The sequence below is a fragment of the Cherax quadricarinatus genome, chromosome 46, assembly GCF_038502225.1.
Source record: "Cherax quadricarinatus isolate ZL_2023a chromosome 46, ASM3850222v1, whole genome shotgun sequence".
Classification (NCBI taxonomy): Eukaryota; Metazoa; Arthropoda; class Malacostraca; order Decapoda; family Parastacidae; genus Cherax; species Cherax quadricarinatus.
In genome coordinates, this window is record NC_091337.1 from 6250679 (window position 1) to 6277755 (window position 27077).

General features: G+C 38.2%; 1 protein-coding gene across 2 annotated transcripts; it reads right to left on the reverse strand.

The window, feature by feature from the left end:
- Positions 1 to 1417: 1417 nt before the first annotated feature.
- On the reverse strand, positions 1418 to 26666 carry LOC128696667 (serine/threonine-protein phosphatase 6 catalytic subunit). 2 transcript variants are annotated; one of them, XR_008408187.2, is made up of 8 exons: positions 26582 to 26666; positions 24404 to 24499; positions 14966 to 15173; positions 12983 to 13062; positions 11705 to 11810; positions 6378 to 6539; positions 4341 to 4607; positions 1418 to 4098 (listed from the first exon to the last, which is right to left on the reverse strand). XR_008408187.2 is itself a non-coding variant. In XM_053787999.2 (7 exons), exons 1-7 carry the CDS (start codon positions 26648 to 26650, stop codon positions 4417 to 4419), a joined length of 912 nt encoding a protein of 303 aa, XP_053643974.1. In that variant the 5' UTR covers positions 26651 to 26662; the 3' UTR covers positions 1418 to 4416. The 2 variants fall into 2 exon arrangements, 1 of the variants encoding a protein (XP_053643974.1); XM_053787999.2 differs by having other exon boundaries at positions 1418 to 4607; positions 26582 to 26662.
- Between the last annotated feature and the right edge of the window lie 411 nt (positions 26667 to 27077).

Sequence of the window (27077 nt, forward strand, 5' to 3'; positions counted from 1 at the left end):
TTGTATAATCCAGACAGATGTTCTATACTTCTTTGTAAATAAAATAATAGCTTGTAAATATGTAAAATATAAATAATGACTTCCAAGTAGTCATGACACAGATAATAATCATTACTGTATTAAAAAACTGAAAGTAGGGGTTAATCTTCTTCTTTGAACGCATCGGCCTTATCCCACTGAGGTGGGGTGGCCCAAAAGGAAAAACCAAAGTTTCTCCTTGCTTCTGGCACTTTAGCCGCCTCTTATGACACGCATGGCTTATAGAGGAAGAATTCTATTCCATTTTCCCATGGAGATAAGAGGAAATAAACAAGAAAAAGAACTAGTAAAAAATAGAAGAAAACACAGAGGGGTGTGTATATATGTGCTTGTACATGCAAGTGTAGTGTGACCTAAGTGAAAGTAGAAGTAGTGAGGTGTACCTGAAATCTTGCATGTTTATAAGACAGAAAAAAGGCACCAGCAATCCTACCATGATGTAAAACAATTACAGGCTTCCATTTTACACTCACTTGTCTGGATGATAGTACCTCCCTGGGCAGCTGTGGGTGTAAAATTAAAATCGGAGTTGGTGTAATAGGTTAATTTCCATCAAAAATGTCAAAAGAGGGACACTGTGTTAAAGACTGGACTTTCAGCAAGGTCAGCTAATTGAGTGTCAGGGTGTTGTAGATGTTGTTAGTGAATTATGCATGCGCTGATAAGTAATTGTCTACTAAGATATGGCAGACTGATAGTGCAGCCTGGCAATCCTCACAGAGGTGCCAGGCATTTCTCCATGTGGTATCCATACACGACTTGTGAGCATCTAACTTGTATATGTGAGTGTAGTACCCATGCCCAATAGCAGTGGGAAGACGGCCAGGAACATAATTGTGGTTTGACAGACAATAATTTGTGTTCTAACTCAATTGAACATTGTTACCAGAGGTTGCAAAGTTGAGAGTACTGGAAAATAGTCCGAGAAAGAAGTACCCCTGCAGGAGATTGGTTGTCTGTGAATAGCTAATCAAGCAGCTGAGTCTGTTTGTACATTGCCCTGAGCATCAGCGAGTGGGAACCCGCAAAAAAAAAAAAAAAAAAAAAAAAAAAAAAAAAAAAAAAAAAAAAAAAAAAAAAAAGACTTGATGACCAAGATACATGCAATACCTGGGTACCTTTACTGACAGATGTTTCACCTGCACCTGCCATCCAGAAGATGGAGACGCATACTGGTGCCAGTAGAAGTGGCAAGGTGCAGCCATTGAAGTCATAGTCACATTTGGATGGGACCTATTAGAAAAGGTGGGTCAAGCCCATTAAGTGAACCTGACTGATTACTTTTTCACTCACATCATCATTATTTTTTTCCAACTCTGTACTGTATTACAATGAAAATTTGCAACACTTTTCATGAATGAGGTTCAAATAAAAATAATTTTATGTTAAGCATATTTATTTTAAGATTTTACACTCTGAGGGATATCTTTTCGATTCTTGAATACTATATACAGATTGTTATTCTTCCCAAAGTCAGAATCTTCATCACAGGATTATTTTGGTATAGGAACATGGAAAAAATGAAATACTATAACTGAGACCCAATGCAGTTTTGCTATAATATAGCAACACTTAATACATGGCTAAAGACTACCCATACAAATATCCTAAATATCTTTCCTGCTTAAACTATGTCAATCATTATAAACTATAAGTATCAGTAGGCATTTGCAGCCTTTTTTAGGCAAGTAATGTTCACAAAAACTAAGAGAAAATGAATCAAATAATGCTTACAAAATATCCATTTAGGGTAGTTCCATGTTTGGCTGCATCTACTTTGTATTCATTAATCATTAAAAATTAATGACTAATTACACATTCAGAATTAAATATACTTGTGCATTTGAATTAACACCCAATTTTACTTATAGCCTTAAACACCTCTCCATTATTCTCTATAAAAAAAAAAAAAAGACAACAAGAGCTCCACAATATAGTTTTCCATGTTTGCTCTGGGTGAGGCCATCAATACTATATTTGTCTTTATTCCCTTAAGAAAAACAATTTGATACTTTGTACCTTGTATGTGCCTTCATTTCTTAGGCTAAAAAAATAAATATTAAGAACCATCTTAAAGACAAGCTTTACATGTAAATATATGTCAGAAAAAAAAAGAGGTATGAATGAGGAAAGTTAAATCGTCGCAAGCTTTATTTAGAAACTTTTGTATCATGAAAGTTTGTTGAATATGTTTTGAAGACAATCACAGACTACTGTTGGTTTGGAAATTTGAGTATAACTAGAATACACAGGTAATGTTGACATCACAGTAACAGTCAGTGGATGATGATGCATCTCAATCTAAACTCAAATCTGTGGGGTCTTAGAGGGTAACTGACATCCATCGCAACTAACTACTCTCGGCCACTGGTACAAACAAGAAATCCACATGTGAATGGTGTTCAAGATGACAAATGCAAGGCATGAGTGAAATCCCAAATCCTTCAAGATTTTTTCATCATTCCATTTGCAATCTGAAAAGACTTTTGTAGATTTCCCTCACTGGTATACAGCTTCGAAGTATATCACATTGTCTCGAAAAATAAACAGGTTTCGGTAAAACGCTATTTATGTAACATACATATCTGCCAGTAACTTCGATATTTATCTAGTTGCAAAGGCAAAAATATTAAGGCCTCCCATTAGTAATGAAATAAGTTAAATTGAGCTATGCCCTCAACTTTAGGAAGCACTACACTCCTTAAAATTGAGTGTCTCACACGGATCTACAATTTCAGTATCATAGACCACTGACTAGTCTATCTTCAACTGAGCATAATAAATAGCCTATCACCCAACCTACCATTCACTTCAAATCTGCTCAATGCTATAAAAATCTTGAAATACAATGAACTCTAAACATCCTAAACTAGCTTAATTTTCAACTCCTGAGGGGTTAAGAAACACCTGTTAAGTAAAATACTGTCTAGTTATTTTTAGAATATTACCTCAATCATGTTTATAAATCATCATCCCTTTGATAACATCTAATCAGTGCACAAAAATGCAATGGTAAATTATATCAGCCAATCCATGTGTAAATACAGTCTCACTGAGCTCACATGAAACTAATCATCTGAAGAGAATCTGTATTTCAAATACCAACTCTAAGATGCAAGAGGAATGATCAGTAAACTACCCTACCTTGCCACCAAGAAGCTACTGTCAATGTGACAGAAGTGGATCTCATACTGGTTGCGACAAAAAGGAGTAAATAACACCAAAAATATTTTTTGTGCATGTATCACCTTAGCTATTTAAAATTCATGTCTCCATACTGGTTTGTAAAACACTGTCAGTTAGCCTTTAACACCTTCACATAAAACAGAGATCATTTACACCACGTGTGAACTTCACCTCCCAATTAATACTTTCACCAGTCTCTATATGCTTCTCTGCATTCTTAATGGTGGTATGTTCCCTCCAATCTTTTGTAACTTATGAAGAATATAATAAAATCTAGAGGAAATACTGGTTTTGCCCAAGTTTTACTGAATATGGCAGTGCTGAAATTTTGATGCAATATTATTGCACTTAGAACAGAACCATTTACAATAAGACTGCCTGTCTGAACTGAAAGTATGGAGCAAGAAAACCATTTTAGATGATAAAATAATTGCATACTGGCTTAGAACTTTCCTTGGGAGGAACCGAGATTTTCAGAAAAAAAAAATTACCTTAGCATCAGCATGATCAGCACCATTAAGTAACAAAGAACAATCAGCCCTCATTGATTTGACCCAACTTTATCAAATCATGATGGCTTTGCAAATTTTGATGGAATAAGTGTCTAATTTTGTTTCCCAATAAAATGACTTTGGCTTAAAAAATATATATATAATAACAACTGCAACAATAATTACAAATAAAAAGGAATGAAACTAGCCCAATCACAACTGTCGCAGAAACCAAGTCACAAAATGGAACAGCGACACTCATTCCAATCCAAGCATCAAGGCACATGGATTAAGCCTTACTCAGATACCTAGAAAACAGGCAGTCTTGGGAGTTGTCATGAAAGACCCTTGACACTTGAACATTCAGGTGAAGAGGTTTCCCCTGCCAAAAGTAATTAATAAATAGACAAATATATATTAATTGCTATGTGCCTACAATATTTCTTGAAGTTAATATCAAAACTACATGAATGAAGTTTTTCTACAGAATATAGACTGAATAAAATACAAACAACACTGCACTTGAAGACTGCACACAAGAATTTTTTTTTTAATTTTTATGAAGTATGCCATAAAATAAACAAAATATAATCTGTCTGACCAGGGGAAACTCCTACCACATACCCGTTCATATGGAGGCAGGATAAACACATTTGTTGACAAATATACATAAACAATGATTCTTGTTTTGCACCTCGCTTCAGAGGAAATATGGTGTTGTGTGTACTGGAGGAATTACTCTCTTATCATCTGGTACTGCATCAAATAACTTTGCATGCTTCTCATTGGTTGATGTAAAGCTGAGAATGGAGGCTACATTACCAGCACGATAGCAGTAGTTGGGAGCTGACCATACCGTTACCAGTTTACCATCAAACATGTACTTGATACCTGTTGTAATATATTTATATAATTAAAAATGATAAGACATTATACCAAATTATTGTAATATTTAGGGGGATGTGCTAAACCCATAGGAGTTTAGTTACATCCAAGGAAGGGGAGAACAGATTCAATTCCTTGGATCAAGAGACCCTCACCAGGATCAAGATACCTCCCTTAAGGGGAGACTATCAAAGCTAATATTACTGTGATAAAATTTTATTTCCTCAAAACCTAAGAAATTCATCTATCTCCTTAATGCATCATTACCCTGCAGCAATCTGATTTAGGTGTGGTCATATACAGTTTTCCAGTTATTAGAGGGAGACAGAGGGAAGGGAAGGGAAGCTGCATGCAAGTGCATGCATACACCTCAGCAGACAGAAAGTAGGTAGCTTAAATGCACTCAAAAAATACATTACAAATACAGTATGTGAAATTTTACAAATATGTGCTGTATGATACATTAATTACAGATACCAAGGACAGCAAGTACAGTTCTCTTCCAGTAACTACATACAGGCAATCACAGACAATTGGGATACAACAGTTATCAAACTATAAATTGGTAATAACAAATGCACACAAATTACTAATTAGCTCTCAAAAAATTAAGTAATATGTTAAATAATGGGACAGTCTACACAAAAAAAAGGACCAGAAAGCTATGGGAAAGAAAAGGCACAGAATCATTATAAAACTGATTTTTGAAAGCTGAAAGATGTATTTGTGTATCGCTTGCTATAGGAAAGCCTAAATGGAATTATATTACCTGGAATATACCTGGAGAGAGTTCCGGGGGTCAACACCCCCACGGCCCGGTCTGTGACCAGGTCTCATTCCTGACTAATACCTTATCCTAGCCTTGGTACAGTTTTATCACAAATGTGTGCCCAAATCAACATTGTTGCCTCCTCTTATCAGACATTTCTCTTCTGTTTTTCAGTATGCTGGTACCAGGTGGGGCATATGCATCAGTTTTCACCAAGAACACAGCTGAGGACACTAGAGAAAACCCAATGTCTCCCATAGTTCCTGATGCAAAAATGCATCTTTCAGCATTGTTTATGCAGTCTTCTGTTAAGGAATAAAGAAATGGGCAACTGGACTCATACTATGCATAACCAGAAACAGAGGCAGAATCCAAGACGGTATGACCATACTACTGGAACTCAAGAAGTGAGAGGGAGTGTCAGACAACACCTAAAGATTATGCCAGAAAGTGCGGAAGATGACTGCTGTATTTGGCCATGGGCAGATCCAACACCCTTTTTTTTCAGTTTTTTGCTTTACTTATTGCAAAGGAGGAATTTCTAACTGATGAACCTAATGCTATTTTCCAATGACCACTATTGCACATGGATTGAACAATATTCAACTGTTTAAGCTCAATGTCTCCTACAGAGGCAATTTTCACAAGACTGTCTTATAGCCTGCAAAAGATGATATAAAGCTAGGCAAAAGTGAATACTGACTATTTTGCAGAACTTTTTAATTGTGCTTATAATGGGATGCCTAATTTTCTACCACTGTGAAGCGTTTAGAAGGTAGAATGCTGTATTCCTTTTTCCCCATTACCTGATATTCTTAAGACCTCATTTTTATGTTATCATTCCACAGTCATATTTCTCAAAAGCTTTCACAAAATTCACATCTGCATCCATATTCCCATTATATTTTAATTTCTCAAATTATATCAGTGATTAAGTATTTTACAAATAAGTATCATATACTTTCTCACAAGGATATAAAAATAAGATAAAAGATACAATTGCCTACCTTCATTGACAAGTTGATGAGCTCTACAGATGAGTTTTAGGTTGTTCGTTTCCGTAAACTGATGAGTGACTCTGGCACCGAAGAGCCAACCTGCTCCACGTGGAGACATAGACCAGGCGTCAATCTCTTCTGGGTCACTCCATACCAAGTCACAGAAGGCACCTATTAAACATATTAGAAAACATGGTAATATTAAAAAAATTTCCTAAAAGACACACATTTGCCTACTCACACAAAACAACTGTTTGCAGAGAATATGTAAACAGTGGAAGCAAGAAAAATAGGAAATATTATAACAATACCTATTGGCAGAAAGGTGGGCTAGTGCAAAGATGAGTAGTGGGGGGGTTGAAGAGGGTTGGAATAGTTTTAAAAATGCAGTATTAGAATGTGGGGCAGAAGTTTGTGGTTATAGGAGGGTGGGGGCAGGAGGAAAGAGGAGTGATTGGTGGAATGATGACGTAAAGGGTGTGATAAAAGAGAAAAAGGTAGCTTATGAGAGGTTTTTACAAAGCAGAAGTGTTATAAGAAGAGCAGAGTATATGGAGAGTAAAAGAAAGGTAAAGAGAGTGGTGAGAGAGTGCAAAAGGAGAGCAGATGATAGAGTGGGAGAGGCACTGTCAAGAAATTTTAATGAAAATAAGAAAAAATTTTGGAGTGAGTTAAACAAGTTAAGAAAGCCTAGGGAAAGTATGGATTTGTCAGTTAAAAACAGAGTAGGGGAGTTAGTAGATGGGGAGATGGAGGTATTAGGTAGATGGCGAGAATATTTTGAGGAACTTTTAAATGTTAAGGAAGAAAGAGAGGCAGTAATTTCATGCACTGGTCAGGGAGGTATACCATCTTTTAGGAATGAAGAAGAGCAGAATGTAAGTGTGGGGGAGGTACGTGAGGCATTACGTAGAATGAAAGGGGGTAAAGCAGCTGGAACTGATGGGATCATGACAGAAATGTTAAAAGCAGGGGGGGATAGTGTTGGAGTGGTTGGTACTTTTGTTTAATAAATGTATGAAAGAGGGGAAGGTACCTAGGGATTGGCGGAGAGCATGTATAGTCCCTTTATATAAAGGGAAAGGGGACAAAAGAGACTGTAAAAATTATAGAGGAATAAGTTTACTGAGTATACCAGGAAAAGTGTACGGTAGGGTTATAATTGAAAGAATTAGAGGTAAGACAGAATGTAGGATTGCGGATGAGCAAGGAGGTTTCAGAGTGGGTAGGGGATGTGTAGATCAAGTGTTTACATTGAAGCATATATGTGAACAGTTTTTAGATAAAGGTAGGGAAGTTTTTATTGCATTTATGGATTTAGAAAAGGCATATGATAGAGTGGATAGAGGAGCAATGTGGCAGATGTTGCAAGTATATGGAATAGGTGGTAAGTTATTAAATGCTGTAAAGAGTTTTTATGAGGATAGTGAGGCTCAGGTTAGGGCGTGTAGAAGAGAGGGAGACTACTTCCCGGTAAAAGTAGGTCTTAGACAAGGATGTGTAATGTCACCATGGTTGTTTAATATATTTATAGATGGGGTTGTAAAGGAAGTAAATGCTAGGGTGTTCGGGAGAGGGGTGGGATTAAATTTTGGGGAATCAAATTCAAAATGGGAATTGACACAGTTACTTTTTGCTGATGATACTGTGCTTATGGGAGATTCTAGAGAAAAATTGCAAAGGTTAGTGGATGAGTTTGGGAATGTGAGTAAAGGTAGAAAGCTGAAAGTGAACACAGAAAAGAGTAAGGTGATGAGGGTATCAAATGATTTAGATAAAGAAAAATTGGATATCAAATTGGGGAGGAGGAGTATGGAAGAAGTGAATGTTTTCAGATACTACTTGGGAGTTGACGTGTCGGCGGATGGATTTATGAAGGATGAGGTTAATCATAGAATTGATGAGGGAAAAAAGGTGAGTGGTGTGTTGAGGTATATGTGGAGTCAAAAAACGTTATCTATGGAGGCAAAGAAGGGAATGTATGAAAGTATAGTAGTACCAACACTCTTACATGGGTGTGAAGCTTGGGTGGTAAATGCAGCAGCGAGGAGACGGTTGGATGAAGTGGAGATGTCCTGTTTAAAGGCAATGTGTGGTGTAAATATTATGCAGAAAATTCGGAGTGTGGAAATTAGGAAAAGGTGTGGAGTTAATAAAAGTATTAGTCAGAGGGCAGAAGAGGGGTTGTTGAGGTGGTTTGGTCATTTAGAGAGAATGGATCAAAATAGAATGACATGGAAAGCATATAAATCTATAGGGGAAGGAAGGCGGGGTAGGGGTCGTCCTCGAAAGGGTTGGATAGAGGGAGTAAAGGAGGTTTTGTGGGCAAGGGGCTTGGACTTCCAGCAAGCGTGCGTGAGCGTGTTAGATAGGAGTGAATGGAGACGAATGGTACCTGGGACCTGACGATCTGTTGGAGTGTGAGCAGGGTAATATTTAGTGAAGGGATTCAGGGAAACCGGTTATTTTCATATAGCCGGACTTGAGTCCTGGAAATGGGAAGTACAATGCCTGCACTTTAAAGGAGGGGTTTGGGATATTGGCAGTTTGGAGGGATATGTTGTGTATCTTTATATGTGTATGCTTCTAAACTGTTGTATTCTGAGCACCTCTGCAAAAACAGTGATAATGTGTGAGTGTGGTGAAAGTGTTGAATGATGATGAAAGTGTTTTCTTTTTGGGGATTTTCTTTCTTTTTTTGGGTCACCCTGCCTCGGTGGGAGACGGCCGACTTGTTGAAAAAAAAAAAAACTGGAAAAAGATGTGCATGTGGGTAAAGCAACTGAAGGGCGAAGCAGAAGGATCAAGACAGTGGGCCACAGGAATATATGATCAGGTATAAAGCTACATTCCTAAATGAGATTAACTAGTGCCTAACCATATGGTATGCATTTCCTTTCGAGCAGATGAAGATCCCCACATTTCCATTTAAAGGCAAGACATTAACAGGTATAAGGAAAAATCCCCTTCAAAAATAAGACAGCAAGGCAGAAAGTACTGACTAGAGGCATCATTGTAGGATATAATCATAGATAATGAATATGGAGGCTGATTACCAGTACTCTGCTGGATGGTTGTGGGCATAGTGAGCTGCAGTCCCATAAGCATTAATTGCTGTTATACCAGATATGCCACCAATGTTGAACTTCTCTACTTCATGTAACCAGCCAATGGATGAATCCCACATCAGTTGTGCAGTTTCACTGGAGGCCACTGCTGCCACATTTGTTTAACCCTTTGACTGTTTTCGACGTATAAATACGTCTTACGAGCCAATGTTTCTGACGTATATATACTCAATAATTCTAGCGGCTTCAAATCAAGCGGGAGAAAGCTGGTAGGCCCACATGTGAGAGAATGGGTCTGTGTGGTCAGTGTGCACCACATAAAAAAAATCCTGCAGCACACATTGCGTAATGAGAAAAAAAAACTCTGATCGTTTTTTTGGAATAAAATGCCGACTTTGAGGTGTATTTTCGTATAGTATTTATCATTGTATTCGCGTTTTCATGGTCTTAGGTGATAAAATGGAAAACATATTACAGAAATAGAGATGATTTTCATTACTTTGATGATGAAAACGACCTTGAAACTGAGCTCAAAGTAGCGGAAATGTTCGATTTTTACCAATATTCAGGAGTAAATAAATCACACCACACGTCCAATACACGTCAACTGGGGAGTCTAATATTCTTTCACTAGTGCACTGATATTATTTATACCATTTTTACAATAATGCAGTAGTCTGCATAACAGTAAATTTTGTATTTTTTTGTATGAATAAAAAATCAAAATAGAAAGCAATAATAATATAAGAGGGGCCTAGAGATGTGACTAATGAACAGAGCATATGTTATTTTAGTGCCACGAATGTCTACCTTGTTTATTCTGGACCCTATTTTGAAATTGGCATCTTTTTTAGTTTGTGTGAAATTGGCCAAATTGCCAATTTCTGACCACCATATTGGGTAGTCCAAATTAGTAAATGGGAGGTTTCTTGTACTCAGCTGATAGATAAAATGGAGTTCCAAAGAAATAGCTATGAGTTTGGTCAACTGGAACAATGGAATTGGCTGAAAATAGGGCTCAAAGTCGGCGAAATCGCCGATACGCATATGTCGCCGAGACCGCTAACTTCGCGGGACCATAATTCCACGAGTTTTCGACCAAATTTCGAACTTTTGGTGTCATTACCATCGGGAAAAGATTCTTTATCATTTCATAAGAAAAAATAATTTTGTTTTTTTTCAAAAATTGAGCGACATAGAATGAGTTTCAGAAAGGGGCCTGAAACAGTCAAAGTTACAAATGCCGGGAATCCCTTGCAAACTTCTATACCCAAGTATTTATCTTCAAGGTTCTCTTCTTATGACAGTTCTTGAAGGATGACTGTGTAAAAATGACACATGATTTTACTGTATTTATACAAGAGAGATGCCCACTCCCTTCAGGTACCTCAATCACGAAGTTTCCTGGGGCAAATGATGAAAAGTTTCATCTTCAGTAAGTGAAAAACTTGCAGTGAATCTTGAAACCAGAACACTTATAGCTTTAAGACAAATCTCAAACCTGAGAGTAGTGAATGCATCATTATATTTAGAGGAAAGCACTAAATTTGTAGAGGTCATGCAGAACCTGAAGAATGGGAGGCAATCAAGCAATCCAATTCCAGAGACCAAGATCCCCTTACCAGTACCAAGGAACCTTAGGAAAAGTAGTGGATGCTAATAAGTCTTATGAGGTCAGGCTAAGGCTTGAGTAGCTTTACAGGGTCCACTCCTTTGCCCAGGAGTTGGATATACAATAACTGGCAGGTCATTCAAGAGAACAGTGTACAATTACATGACAGCAGATTTGTGCTTTTCATTTTTTAATGCAATGGATACAAAACTCTAAAAGGCACAAGTCAACTTAAGCATAATCATCTCATCTCCAATGCCTGGACAATGTAGTCGACCCTCTAAAGCAACTTGAGCCTAGGCCTGACATCATTATACCTTTACCAACAGAGCCTTGAACACCTGATAGATGTCATATAGATGTCATGGCCAATGTTTTCAAGTTCCCCCATATTGGCCCAAATATAAAGACAGCCTTTTGGCTGTCCATATATTTGGGCCATTCACCTCTAGCTTCAATGTTTTGGTCCACTTGAACCAGTACCTTGTCTGACTCTCACTTGGAACATGCTTTCACAAGTAAACAATCAAGAAATCAACTCAAATGACTAAATAAAAGGGAAGCAATGGGATGGAGGAGAGGGAAGCAATAGGATGGAAGGAAGAAAAAAGACAGAATATACATTAGATTTTCAGAGTTGACTTTATCTTTCCTACCTTTATGAGGAATCTCCTGATTTCGATTAATTGTTCTGATCTGGTCGAGAGTATTAATTTCTGGGGACAAGCCTCCATGGACACAGAGTACTTCATCATCAATGATCTGTGGATTGTAAAGAAAAACATTTGACTCTATTATGCTAGCTAGTAAAGTATAGAGCAAGTATCCCTGAATGCTGTTTTTAGAAGTTATGTCATGAGGCATGAGAGTGAGGCTAACAACTGCAATATTTTAGGCCCCACCAAACATGTAACATCTCTCAATACCACTTAAAAAATAACAGAAGCATAGAAAATCATGGTTCTAATTGCTGTAAACACTGATCACCAACAAAAAAATAGTAAATGCCACAAGGAGAGAAAATAAAACATAATAGAAACAACCTGTAGAGTACTTCGGTCTTAAAAAGTTTCTTCGGCAGATGAAGAATGACTTACGAAATCGTAATGACGCGATTGAAAACAAACCATACCACGGGTGGGGTTTGTACCCGCAATCAGAGTCTCAAAACTCCAGACGGTCGTGTTTGCCATCAACGTGTTGACGGCTTTGAGGGGACCTGAGCTAGAGTTCGTCACGGCCATGCTAGCGGGAGATTCGTCTGTAAAAACTTGCATTTGTGGTCACAGTGGTGCCTATGCTAACCTTCCTATGGTGTAGAAATATACCTAGTTGGATGAATCTTATTGAAGCTAGCTGGCCCAGCAGCTTATGCGACGGTCTGGAGTTTGAGACTCTCTGACCGCAGGTTCAAACCCCACTCGTGGTATGGTTTAGATGAAGAGTCTCCAATTGAGGCCATAATATAAAGACCCCTTTCACTCTTTTATTTTCTGTTCATGTGGCACATATGTAATATTTAAGAATGTCCAACAGTTAAGGTAGAGAGAAAATTGTCTAAAAACACAGTGTGGGATGCACAAATAACAAGTTGGCATGGGCTTAATCAGATATTATTTAATAAAATTAAGTTGAGCTGAATGGTTACCAAGGAAAACTCCATGTAAGATGATCTAGCAGATAAATTATGAGTGCAACAGGCATGTATTTAAAGATAAAGCACTATACATAAAATGGCTGAAACTGCAAAACCTTAGTAATTTTTTTACTATTGTATCAATTTACCTATTGTTTACACTATCACTGCACATGGGAGGAGGAGTAGAGGGTTAATAAAGTGTCACAAAATTTTAACCATATTATTTACTACTGTATTATAGTACATTCAGTCCTGCAATTCTAGAGATGTAGCACTGTACCAAATACTGACTTACAGCAGCTATAGTGAGGAGATCAAATACTTTGCAGCAATATTTCCAAGCATTTACATTTCCATACTTGTTTTGGCACTCATCTGTAATAAGAAATTTCTTGATAAATATTGTGTCAAACCATCTCTATACTTGAACAAGATATAGTTTATTAATCCTTAAGATGAAATTATTGAGAGGGAAAACTCTTTGCTTTTGCACATTATACACAGCCCATACAATATATAAAAAGTTTGTGAAGTGAACATTTTAATAAAATAATAATGCAACTAACATGTAAAAACAATAAATTATGAACCTGTAATGCACTGTTAGCAATGACAGAAATAGCAGATAAACCTAGGAAAACAAAAACTAATACGTACAGTGAAACTCAATATAACACACTAATAAGGTAGATAGGATATCCGCTAATGTCGACTTCCTGTCAAATCCAAATGATGACTGTTTTTCCATGATCATAACAATGGACAATCCTTGATTTAACAGGCTTTATCCATTTACCCAAAATTAATTTACCCAGCAGATCACAACAATAACGAACAATTCTATATTTAAGATTTTGTCAGTTAAATCCAACAACAATCTACCCAGAGGACAGTAGAAATAATGGATAATTCTGTTTGTTGTCTTTGCACATCGTCCAGCTACAGATTTTATCTGTTAAATCTGATATACATTAAAACGGGGCCCCTTAAATCGAGATTTTACAGTAATTATTATTGCTGTATAATTACAGGAAGTGCTAAACCAATGAAAATAAAACTAGTAATTATCATATTCAAGGGAAAAGAGATAGCACGTTGGTAGACAGCAACCACCCAGGGAGGTACGTACTACTATCCTGCAAAATGAGTGTGAAATGGAAGCCTGTAATTGTTTTACATGATGGTAGGATTGCTGGTGTCTTTTTTCCGTCTCATAAACATGCAAGATTTCAGGTACATCTTGCTACTTCTACTTACACTTATGTCACGCTACACTTGCATGTACAAGCATATACAGTGGTACCCCAAGTTTCGGCCATAATTCGTTCCAGAAGGCTGTTCAAGTGCCGTTACAGAACGAATTTGTTCCCATAAGGAATAATGTAAATTAGTCCATTTCAGACCCCCAAAAATACACTTACAAAAGCACTTACAAAAATACACTTACATAACTGTTCAAGTTGGGAGCTGTACGAAACTCGGGGTACCACTGTACAGTGGACCCCCACTGAAAGATCACCTCCCAATGTGACCAATTATGTAAGTGTATTTATGTAAGTGCATTTGTACGTGTATGTTTGGGGATCTGAAATGGACTAATCTACTTCACAATATTCCTTATGGGAACAAATTCGGTCAGTACTGGCACCTGAACATACTTCTGGAATGAAAAAATATCGTTAACTGGGGGTCCACTGTACATAATTACCCTTCTAGGTTTTCTTCTATCTTCTTACTAGTTCTTGTTCTTGTTTATTTCCATTTATCTCCATGGGGAAGTGGAAAAGAATTCTTCCTCCGTAAGCCATGTGTGTCGTAAGACGCAACTAAAATGCCGGGAACAAGGAGCTAGTATCCCCTTCTCCTGTGCGTGTATATTTTACTAAATTTAAAAGGAGAAGCTTTCGTTTTTCCTTTTGAGCTACCCTGCCTTGGTAGGATACGGCCAGTTGGTTGAAAGAAGATTCAAGGGAAAGTGCTAAACACATATGGGTCATACAGCACCTAGAGAATGGGATGTAATTAAGTTTGGCCCAAGGAAGGGAAGGATAGCTATAATTCCCGGGGTCAAGAACATTCCTTTCTTAGCCCCAGTAATACATTTGTTCTTACTGTACATTATCTTTGAAACTTACATCAGTAGTAGTGATAGATTCAAGAATAATGTGTATCAAGACTGATATTTGTAATTGCATATCTAAAGATTATTTTTTAAATTATCCAATACTCCTGATATACATACTGTAAAACATGCAATAAAGCATTACTGGTAACTTACCATAAAAACCATACACTTGTGTAATTTGTCGTGATTCATGGTTCCCTCTTAGAAGAGTTATCTTGTGCGGCCATTTTGCCTTAAGGGAGAGTAGCCGGGTGAGTGTTTCTAAACTATAGTAACCTCGGTCCACAAAATCGCCCATAAAGATGTAATTGGTGTCAGGAACCTGACCACCCGTTCTAAATAGTTCCTCTAGGTCATAGAACTGGAAAAATAAAAACACATATATGTAGTGTATACTGTAATACATATATATTATATATATATATATATATATATATATATATATATATATATATATATATATATATATATATATATATATATATATATATATATATATATATATATACATATATATACATATACACAGTGGTCCCCCGCTTTCGTAGTTCCCGGCAATCGTAAAATTCGCCAATCATAGAGGTATTTTCATATAACCATGGACTCGCTTTTCATAGGTTGACTCGCGAGTCGTAGGACGCGTACCCACGGCGTGAGCCAGGGCGGCAGCCAGTCTGGCATTGTTTACCAGTGAGCGAAGGTCCCCTCACGTGCTCCAGCGAAATATTTCATAATATTCCATTTATTTTAGTGCTTGCAAGTACTAAATAAGCTACCATGGCTCCAAAGAAAGCTCCTAGTGCCAAGCCAGTGGTAAAGAAGGTGAGAAATACAATTGAATTTCAGAAAACCATCATTGAACAATATGAAAGTGGTACAAGTGTGGCCGAACTGTCCAGGATGTATAAGAAACCCTACACAACCTTATGTTCCATAGTGGCCAAGAAATATGAAATAAAGGATGCTGTTGTTGCAAAGGGAGTAACTATGCTGACAAAAATGAGATCACCAGTACTGGAAGAGGTTGAGAAGTTATTATTGGTGTGGATAAATGAGAAACAATTAGCAGGAGATACTCTTATGACTTCGTTTATTTGTGAAAAGGCTAGGCAGTTGCATGAAGATTTGGTAAAGAAATTGCCTGCAAATAGTGGTGAAGTGAGTGAATTTAAGGCCAGCAAAGGCTGGTTTGAGAGATTTAAGAACCGTACTGGCATACACAGTGTGGTAAGGCATGGTGAGGCTGCTAGTTCGGACCACAAGGCGGCTGAAAAATATGTGCATGAATTCCAGGAGTACATAGAGGCTGAAGGACTGAAACCTGAACAAGTGTTCAATTGTGACGAAACAGGCCTCTTTTGGAAGAAAATGCCAAAGAGGACCTTCATTACACAAGAGGAAAAGGCAATGCCAGGACACAAGCCTATGAAAGACAGGCTGACGCTAATGTTCTGTGCTAATGCTAGTGGGGATTTCAAAGTGAAGCCATTACTAGTGTACCATTCTGAAAATCCCAGAGTGTTCAGGAAAAACAATGTTACGAAGAGTAAATTGTGTGTGTTTTGGAAATCTAATAGTAAGGCATGGGTCACGAGGGAAATTTTCGTCGAGTGGTTCAATGAAGTGTTTGGCCCTAGTGTGAAGGAGTATCTCCTGGAAAAGAAATTGGATCTCAAGTGCCTGCTAGTAATGGACAATGCACCTGCTCATCCTCCAAACTTGGATGACCTAATTTTCGAGGAGTTTGGGTTCATCACAGTAATGTTCTTGCCCCCGAATACCACTCCTCTCCTCCAACCCATGGACCAGCAGGTTATTGCAAACTTTAAAAAACTCTACACAAAAGCAATGTTTCACAGGTGCTTGACTGTGACTACAGACACTCACTTGACCCTAAGGGAATTTTGGAGAGAACACTCCAGCATCCTCCACTGCATAACCCTTATAGGTATGGCTTGGGAGGGAGTGACTACCAGGACTTTGAACTCTGCCTGGAGAAAACTGTGGCCAGATTGTGTCGACAAGAGGGATTTTGAAGAATTTGGGACTGACCCTAATGAGCCTATGGCTGTTGTAAAATCAACTGTGGCACTGGGGAGTTCCATGGGGTTGGATGTGAGTTTGGAGGATGTGGAAGAATTGGTGGAAGACCACAATGAAGAGCAACACATCGCAGCTCAGAATCTTGCTGCAGAGGAGGAGGAAGAGAGATGGAAGAAGGTGCCTTCTTCAGAAATTAAAGAGATTTTTACTATGTGGGGTAAGATGGAAAGCTTTATGGAGAAACATCACCCTAACAAGGTTGTTGCAAGCCAGGTTGGCAACATGTACGATGACAAAGTCTTGGGCCATTTTAGGGAAGTGTTAAAGAGACGCCAGAAACAGAGCTCTCTCCACAGTTATTTTGTGAGACAGGACTCCAGTGACTCTCAAGGTGGTCCTAGTGGCATTAAGAATCAGAGAAGAGAAGCAACCCCAGAAAAGCAAATGGTACCTGAGGTGTTGATGGAAGGGGATTCCCCTTCCAAACTATAAACAATCCACTCTCTCTCCTCCTCCAGTCTCCCATACACTAAGAAGAATCTCCAATAAAGGTAAGTGTTATGCTGTTAATGTTTCATTCATCATTTCCCATTGTATTGTTTATGTACTACATGCATATTTCATGTTAAAAATTTTTTTGTTTTAATACTTCTGGGTGTCAGGAACGGATTAATTGTATCTACATTATTTCTTATGGGGAAAATTGATTCGTAAATCGTAAATTTCGTTTATAGTAACGGCTCCAGGAACGGATTAATTAACAAGTCGGCCGTCTCCCACCGAGGCAAAGTGACCCAAAGAGAAAGAAAATCCCCAAAAAGAAAATACTTTCATCATTCAACACTTTCACCTCACTCACACACAATCACTGCTTTTGCAGAGGTGCCCAGAATACAACAGTTTAGAAGTATATATGTATAAAAATACACAATATATCTCTCCAAACTGCCAATATCCCAAACCCCTCCTTTAGAGTGCAGGCATTGTACATGTACTTCCCATTTCCAAGACTCAAGTCCAGTTATATAAAATAACCGGTTTCCCTGAATCCCTTCACTAAATATTACCCTGCTCACACTCCAACAGATCGTCAGGTCCCAAATACCATTTGTCTCCATTCACTCCCATCTAACACACTCACGCACGCTTGCTGGAAGTCCAAACCCCTCGCCCACAACACCTCCTTTACCCCCTCCCTCCAACCTTTTCGAGGACGACCCCTACCCCGCCTTCCTTCCCCTACAGATTTATACGCTCTCTATGTCATTCTATTTTGATCCATTCTCTCTAAATGACCAAACAACCTCAACAAACCCTCTTCAGCCCTCTGACTAATACATGTACTTTTATTAACTCCACACCTTCTCCTAATTTCCACACTCCGAATTTTCTGCATAATATTTACACCACACGTTGTTCTTAGACAGGTCATCTCCACTGTCTCTAACCGCCTCCTTGCTGCAACATTTACAACCCAAGCTTCACACCTATATAAGAATGTTGGTACTACTATACTTTCATACATTCCCTTCTTTGCCTCCATAGATAACATTTTTTGCCTCCACATATACCTCAATGTACCACTCACCTTTTTTCCTTCATCAATTCTATGATTAACCTCATCCTTCATAAATCCATCCGCTGACACGTCAACTCCCAAATATCTGAAAACATTCACTTCTTCCATATTCCTCTTCCCCAATTTGATATCCAATTTTTCTTTATCTAAACCATTTGATAATCTCATCACCTTACTCTTTTCTATGTTCACTTTCAACTTTCTACCTTTACACACATTCCCAAATTCGTCCATTAACCTTTGCAATTTTTCTTTAGAATCTCCCATAAGCACAGTATCATCAGCAAAAAGTAACCATGTCACTTCCCATTTTGTATTTAATTCCCCATAATTTAATCCCATCCCTCTCCTGAACATCCTAGCATTTACTTCTTTTACAACCCCATCTATAAATATATTAAACAACCATGGTGACATTACACATCCCTGTCTAAGACCTACTTTTAACGGGAAGTAGTCTCCCTCTCTTCTACACACCCTAACCTGAGCCTCACTACCCTCATAAAAACTCTTTACAGCATTTAGTAACTTACCACCTATTCCATATACTACTTGCAACATCTGCCACATTGCTTCCCTCTCCACTCTATCATATGCCTTTTCTAAATCCATAAATGCAATAAAAACTTCCCTACCTTTATCTAAATACTGCTCACATATATGCTTCAATATAAACACTTGATCTACACATCCCCTACCCACTCTAAAACCTCCTTGCTCATCCGCAATTCTTCATTCTGTCTTGCCTCTAATTCTTTCAATAATAACCCTACCGTACACTTTTCCTGGTATATGCAGTAAACTTATTCCTCTATAATTTTTACAATCTCTTTTGTCCCCTTTCCTTATATATAAAGGGACTATACGCACTCTCTGCCAATCCCTAGGTACCTTCCCCCATTTCATACATTTATTACATAAAAATACCAACCACTCCAACACTACGTTTCCCCCCCTGCTTTTAACATTTCTGTCATGATCCCGTCAGTTCCAGCTGCTTTACCCCCTTTCATTCTACGTAATGCCTTACGCACCTCCCCCACACTCACATCCTGCTCTTCAATTCAATTCAATTCAAAGTTTATTCTCTATAAGGATTATAATGCTGAGTTTACAGAAATTTGGTTATTGTGTGGTTTACATGTAGTAAAATAGTGATTACAGAGTGTACCACTAGAACGCTTAGCATGGCTAGGCATTTCGGGCAGACTTAGTTTTATTCTTAATTGTAAAATATTACAAATTATGAGGTAAGTTGGTATTATGGCTAAGTGATTAAATACTAGTTTGTGAGTTTAGCAATGTAAATGCTTTTGTTTTGGCACAGTACATAGTTTCAGTATTGGAGTATCACAGGATTCATTATTTTAAGATTGAGATTAATATTTCTGTTTATGGTCAAATGAGTCAGTGAGTGTAAGTGTGAACCACCAGGTGGTATTCATGTAGTTAGTTGACAGGGTGTATCAGGGAGATAAGATGTTTTCTAATGGTAGTTTTGAAGGTGATGAATGTGTCTGCAGTTCTAGAGTTCTCAGGTAGAGTATTCCAGATTTTAGGGCCTTTGACATACATTGAATTTTTGTAAAGGTTTAGTCGGACATGGGGAATGTCGTAGAGATGTTTGTGTCTGGTGTTATGCCTGTGGGTTCTGTCACAACTATCAAGAAAGCATTTTAGGTCAAGGTTGATATTCGAGTTTAAGGCCCTGTAGATGTAGATTGCACAGTAGTAAGTGTGGATGTACTGAACAGGGAGTAAGTTTAGGTCTATGAAGAGTGGGGGGGGGTGTGTTGCCAGGGATGGGATTTAGTGATTATTCTTACTGCAGCTTTTTGTTGGGTTATTATTGGCTTTAGGTGTGTTGCTGCAGTTGATCCCCAAGCACAAATAGCATAGGTGAGGTATGGATAAATAAGTGAGTGGTATAGTGTGAGAAGGGCATTTTGCGGCACGTAGTATCGTATCTTGGAGAGGATCCCAACCGTTTTGGAGACTTTTTTGGTTATATGCTGGATATGGGTGCTGAAATTCAGGTTGTTGTCAAGGTATAAGCCTAAGAATTTGCCCCCATTATTTCTGGTAATCAGAGTGTTGTCAATCTTAATGTTAATTTGTGCATCTCCAGCTCTGCTACCAAACATAATATAGTAGGTTTTGTCAGTGTTAAGCGTAAGTTTATTGGCTGTCATCCAAGTCGATATTTTGATCAGCTCCTCATTCACAGTGGTGTTGAGGGTGGCAAGATTAGGGTGAGAGATGACATAAGTCGTGTCGTCAGCAAAGAGAATGGGTTTCAGGTGTTGGGATACATTTGGAAGGTCATTGATGTATATGAGGAAGAGCAGGGGACCAAGGACACTTCCCTGCGGAACTCCAGTATCAAGTGGCCGTGTTGCTGATGCTGTGTCTTTAATGGTGACATACTGATACCTATTAGTAATGCAAGATTTGAAATAAGCAAGCACATGGCTTCTTATACCATAATGATCAAGTTTGTGGAGTAGGATGTCGTGGTCTACTCCTATGTCGTGGTCACTCCTAAAAGATATACCTCCCTGGCCAGTGTATGAAATTACCATCTCCCTTTCTTCGTCGACATTTAAAAGTTCCTCAAAATATTCTCGCCATCTACCCAAAACCTCCATCTCCCCATCTACTAACTCCCCTTCTCTGTTTTTAACTGATAATCCATTTGTTCCCTAGGCTTTCTTAACTTGTTTAACTCACTCCAAATTTTTTTCTTATTTTCATTATTTTCATTAAAGGGGTTCGGGACTATTGGCAGTTTGGAGGGATGTGTTGTGTATCTTTATACGTATATGCTTCTAAACTGTTGTGTTCTGAGCACCTCTGCAAAAGCAGTGATTATGTGTGAGTGAGGTGAAAGAGTTGAATGATGAGGAAAGTATTTTCTATCTTTTTGGGTCACCCTGCCTCGGTGGGAGACAGCCGACTTGTTCAAAAAAAAAAAAAAAAAAAAAATTCTATCAGTATCTTGTGTATATAGCATGTAATTACTGTACCTAGTTGTAGCTGCAAAAACAGAACTGAGTTTCTGGCACTTAAGTCTTTTTATATTTAATCTAATAAATAAATAAAATAAAAAGAAATTTATACAAACACATGCACAAAAATTGGATATCAAATTGGGGAGGAGGAGTATGGAAGAAGTGAATGTTTTCAGATATTTGGGAGTTGACGTGTCAGCAGATGGATTAATCATAGAATTGATGAAGGAAAAAGGGTAAGTGGTGTATTGAGGTATATGTGGAGGCAAAAAATGTTATCTATGAAGGCAAAGAAGGGAATGTATGAAAGTATAGTAGTACCAACACACTTGTATAGGTGTGATGCTTGGGTTGTAAATGCTGCAACGAGGAGGAGGTTGGAGGCAGTAGAAATGTCCTGTGTAAGGGCAATGTGTGGTGTAAATATTATGCAGAAAATTCCGAGTGTGGAAATTAGGGGAAGGTATGGAGTTAATAAAAGTATTAGTCAGAGGGCTGAAGAGGGTTTGTTGAGGTGGTTTGGTCATTTAGAGAATGGATCAAAGTAGAATGACATGGAGAGCGTATAAATCTGTAGGGAAAGGAAAGCAGGGTAGGGGTCGTCCTCAAAAAGGTTGGAGGGAGGGGGTAAAGGAGGTGTTGTGGGCGAGGGGTTTGGGCTTCCAGCAAGCGTGCGTGAGCATGTTAGATAGGAGTGAATGGAGAGAAATGGTATTTGGGACCTGACGAGCTGTTGGAGTGTGAGCAGGGTAATATTTAGTGAAGGGATTCAGGGAAACCGGTTATTTTATATAACCGGACTCGAGTCTTCGAAATGGGAAGTACAATGCCTAAAGGAGGGGTTTGAGATATTGGCAGTTTGGAGGGATATATTGTGTATTTTTATACATATATACTTCTAAACTGTTGTATTCTGGGCACCTCTGCAAAAACAGTGATTATGTGTGAGTGAGGTGAAAGTGTTTGAATGATGATGAAAGTATTTTCTTTTTGGGGATTTTCTTTCTTTTTGGGTCACCCTGCCTTGGTGGGAGACGGCCGACTTGTTGAAAAAAAAAAAAAATGCACACACACGAAGAGGTGGGGCCAGGAGCTGTGACTCGAACCCTATAACCACAAATAGATGAGTACACACACACACCCATGCGTGTGCGCACATATTCACACACATACACATTACACATGCTCACACATACATTCATACACATACTGCATATGTATCAATGACTGTATATGTATAAATGGCTTAAGAATAGAAGTTTTGCAGTAGGCCTACTGGTTCATGCCAGGCATTGTTACATATTACAATATTAATGTATTAAATTATTTTTTTTATTTCTTTGCATAGCATACAATGTGTGATTTACATGTTACAAAATATTGTTAAGTAGTACAAAGAAAGCCACCTAACATGCCTGAGCATTTCGTGCAGACTAATACTAATGCTTACACACTACCTTAAACTAAATATAAGTTATGGAGTGGTGAATTTTAATTATTCATTATTTTACATTATTATTAAAGAGAGGTAACCAAAAATTTTATAATTAATAAGATTTATAGAAGAAAGGTAGCAAAAACAAATAAAAGTATTATAATTAGTACAATTTACAATATTACAACAGTACAATTTTAAGTGTGTATGTATTAATATTTAAGATTGATTTAGTGGTCAAATTAATTAGGTTAAATTAGATTCTTTATTTTAGCATGATACAATTTTCACAAAGGTGGCTGATTATAGGTAATGAGGATTCTAGCATAATAACATACATAATGTGGACACTTCAGTGTTTTAATGGTTGAGAGGGTTACAGATATTAAGAATAAGATTATATTGTTTTCCATATGTTTGTGACAATGAGAATATGGATACGTAGTTTTCACATATTTAGCTGATGTTGGGATATGTTTAGGGAGAGGTGTTTCTTAATAGTAATTCTGAAGATACTAACTGAGACAGTGGCTCTGGAGATTTCCATCAGGGAGTTCCAGATTTTGAGCACTCTAATATACACTGAAAATTTAGAGATTCAGCTGGAAATAGGTTACGCCAAAGAAATTTTTGTGCCTAGTATTGTGTCTATGGGTCCTGAATGTTTTGTACAGTGAGTAGATTTAGGTCTTTGAAGAGTGGGGGGGGGAAGGGTGTTGTCTAACACTGAACTGTGTGATCATTCGTACTGTGGCTTTTTTGTTATTATTGGCTTAAGGTGATTTGCTGTTGTGGATCCCCAGGGACAAATAGCATAGGTGAAGCAAGGGTAGATCAGGTAGATCAGCAAATAGTATAACGTAAGAAGTGCTGTTTGTGGTACATAATAACCTATCTTTGAGAGGATACCAACTGTTTGGGACACATTTTTTGTGTGTTGGATTATGGGTGTTCAATTTCAAGTTGCTGTCAAGGTGCAGACCCAGAAATTTTCCCTCATTATGTTTAGCAATAATCATAATTTTTAACTGGACATTACTTGCTCTGCTCCCAAACATAATGTAGAAGGTTTAGTCAATTATAAGTGTAAGTTATCCAGCTTGATATTTTTAAGAGTTCCTCATTAACAATGTTGTTGAGTGATGCTGGATTTGTGTGGGATTTGGGTGAGAGATGACAAAAGCTGTGTTGTCAGTAAAGAGAATAGGTCAAAGTTGTTGTGACAGTGATAAATGATGATTTACTCCAAGAATAATACAGTGGACCCCAGTTAACGATATTTTTTCACTCCAGAAGTATGTTCAGGTGCCAGTACTGACCGAATTTGTTCCCATAAGAAATATTGTGAAGTAGATTAGTCCATTTCAGACCCCCAAACATACACGTACAAACGCACTTACATAAATACACTTACATAATTGGTCGCATTCGGAGGTAATCGTTATGCGGGGGTCCACTGTATAATAAAGCCACTATAGACTCATGTCATGAGAAGCTTATTATGACAAAATGCACAAACTTACCTGTCCATGAATGTCGCCACATACAGTCACTGGACATGATACTGGTTGGATGTTTCCTTCTTCTAAGAGTAACTCACACACAGTTTCACATAATTTCTGCAAGAAAATAGCTCATGTAACCTCCAAACAATTACATCACTGAGCTTGCCCTAACAAGAAAAATGTGCTTTTGATTACATGATTAAAGGCATACCATCATTAGGAAGCACTAATGACCATACAGTATTTTGGTCATAACCCCTTTTGTGGCTAAAGTTTAAGTTATGTCATAAAATCTAACATAATAAGGCATGCAAGGACTGTAATAACATAAAAGCAACCTGATATGGATATACATTTTACAGTACATATATGCTTGTGAGAGATGAAATTAATGTATTATTATTAGTTAGCACTGACTAAAGTACAACAATAGAGAATGATGCCAATTGGTAAAAAAGTTAAAAGTGAATGATCAACAAAAAAGATAGTTAATGACAGGTATAAATATCTGCTCAAAGAAATGTTGGCCAATGAAAATTATTTCTATCTCAGTAAAACTTAAATGGCTGAAAAAAATTGCCACTTATTACAAGCAATTACTGAATAAGATGGTATAGAGTGAAACCACTAACATCAGTAAATTATTTAGGTGGCAGGCTCGGTGACTTATTACACAATAACAAACAGTTTTCAAACATGATTTAGGTTTATTTCAGGTTCGTTTATAATATATTAGGCTAGTGACTTTAGCAAAATTACACAGGTCTAATATACTGTAGATAAAATATTTATACAAGATATCTTGAAGCAGAAAACAGGGCTGGGTAAGGTTCTTTTTCAACACTGCTCGATGAATGCTAATATAGGTTATCATTACATATATTGAATAATGAGAAAACCAGTATTTTCAAAAGGTAGGGTGCAGCCCCAGCAGGACCTTAGCTGCCTGTTCTGGAACAGAATTTTATCTATATTACCAAGCTGCTTGACCTAGCAGTGAAGAAAAAGGTGAACTGCTCATCCTGGTAGTGCTGGGAAGAGTGAGCATCTGGTCCTACTAGCACTGCCAGGATTAGCAGCTTACCAGAGCACTGCCAGGACTAGCTGCTCATCTTACCCACCAGAAGAACATGACCAGGACGAGCTGCCTGTCGTACCCAGCACTGCCAGAATGATCAGCTCATCCCAGCACTGCCAAAATGAGCAGCTCATTCCAGCACTGTAGCTCATCCCAGCACTGGCAAAATGTGCAGATAATTCAGTGTAGCTCATTCCAGCAAAGCTAGGCAGTGCATCTCATTCCAGCACTGTTAGGCAGTGCAGCTCATTCCAGCACTGTCAAGCAGTGCAGCTCATTCCAGCACTGCTAGGCAGTGCAACTCATTCCAGCACTGCTAGGCAATGCAGCTCATTCCAGCAATGTTAGGAAGTGCAGCTCATTCCAGCACTGCTAGGCAGTGCAGCTCATTCCAGCACTGTCAAGCAGTGCAGCTCATTCCAGCACTGCTAGGCAGTGCAACTCATTCTAGCACTGCTAGGCAGTGCAACTCATTCCAGTAATGTTAGGAAGTGCAGCTCATTCCAGCACTGTCAAGCAGTGCAGCTCATTCCAGCACTGCTAGGCAGTGCAACTCATTCCAGCACTGCTAGGCAATGCAACTCATTCCAGTAATGTTAGGAAGTGCAGCTCATTCCAGCAGTGCTAGGCAGTGCAGCTCATTCCAGCACTGCTAGGCAGTGCAGCTCATTCCAGCACTGCTAGGCAGTGCAGCTCATTCCAGCACTGCTAGGCAGTGCAACTCATTCCAGCACTGCTAGGCAGTGCAGCTCATTCCAGCACAGCTAGGCAGTGCAACTCATTCCAGCACAGCTAGGCAGTGCAGCTCATTCCAGCACTGCTAGGCAGTGCAACTCATTCCAGCACTGCTAGGCAGTGCAGCTCATTCCAGCAGTGCTAGGCAATGCAGCTCATTCCAGCACTGCTAGGCAGTGCAGCTCATTCCAGCAGTGCTAGGCAATGCAGCTCATTCCAGCACTGCCAGAATGAGCAGCTCATCCCAGCTATGCTGGGAGAAGTCTTTCCTCTAGCGCCAATGTCGGGCACCTCCCCAATCTAATCCACCATATTTTTCATTAATATTAGCCACTTGTTGTTGCCATTCGATAATATAAATTTCATAGGTAAAAAAAACTAACCTTAAGGTCACTTTCAGGCAAATATTTGCACTCTTTTGCAATTTCTATCCACTTGTCAACGTCCGCCATTTTTGTTTATGGGTAAACGATCTACGAACTTATTTTTATTATCTTCAAAATGAACACAATTTCCATAGCTTATTTCAGTAAGTAAATGAATACATAACTTATGCGTGTTAATGTCTAAAAATGAAAGTCTGTTATTCCTAAACTGGGAAACTTTAAAATGTTTAAGCTCGTATGACAATTTTGATTCTGTTTCCAAAGTAGATTCTAATATATATGTTATATAAATCTCGCAATTTGCACCGGAGTATGACTTTGTGTATCCACTTAGCTTTGTTATTTTGCTGTGTTAGTTGTTCTCTTGATATGTTATTATTAGTGCTGCTATGGTAGGTTATTTCAAATTTTGAGACGTTTTATTACATCAATATTATTTGCTATACCATAAGATATGGATACCTTTTACTTAACAAATACCTGCAGAGGTCTG

Bases quoted from the DNA above. Each gene is read 5' to 3' on its own strand.
- LOC128696667 (XM_053787999.2), bottom strand. From the start codon at position 26,650: ATGGCGGACGTTGACAAGTGGATAGAAATTGCAAAAGAGTGCAAATAT. The intron at 13,063-14,965 runs GTAAGTTACCAG...TTCTTATTACAG, and splicing joins ACAAGTGTATGGTTTTTATG to ATGAGTGCCAAAACAAGTAT. The intron at 11,811-12,982 runs GTAAGTCAGTAT...TACAATCCACAG, and splicing joins ATCTCCTCACTATAGCTGCT to ATCATTGATGATGAAGTACT.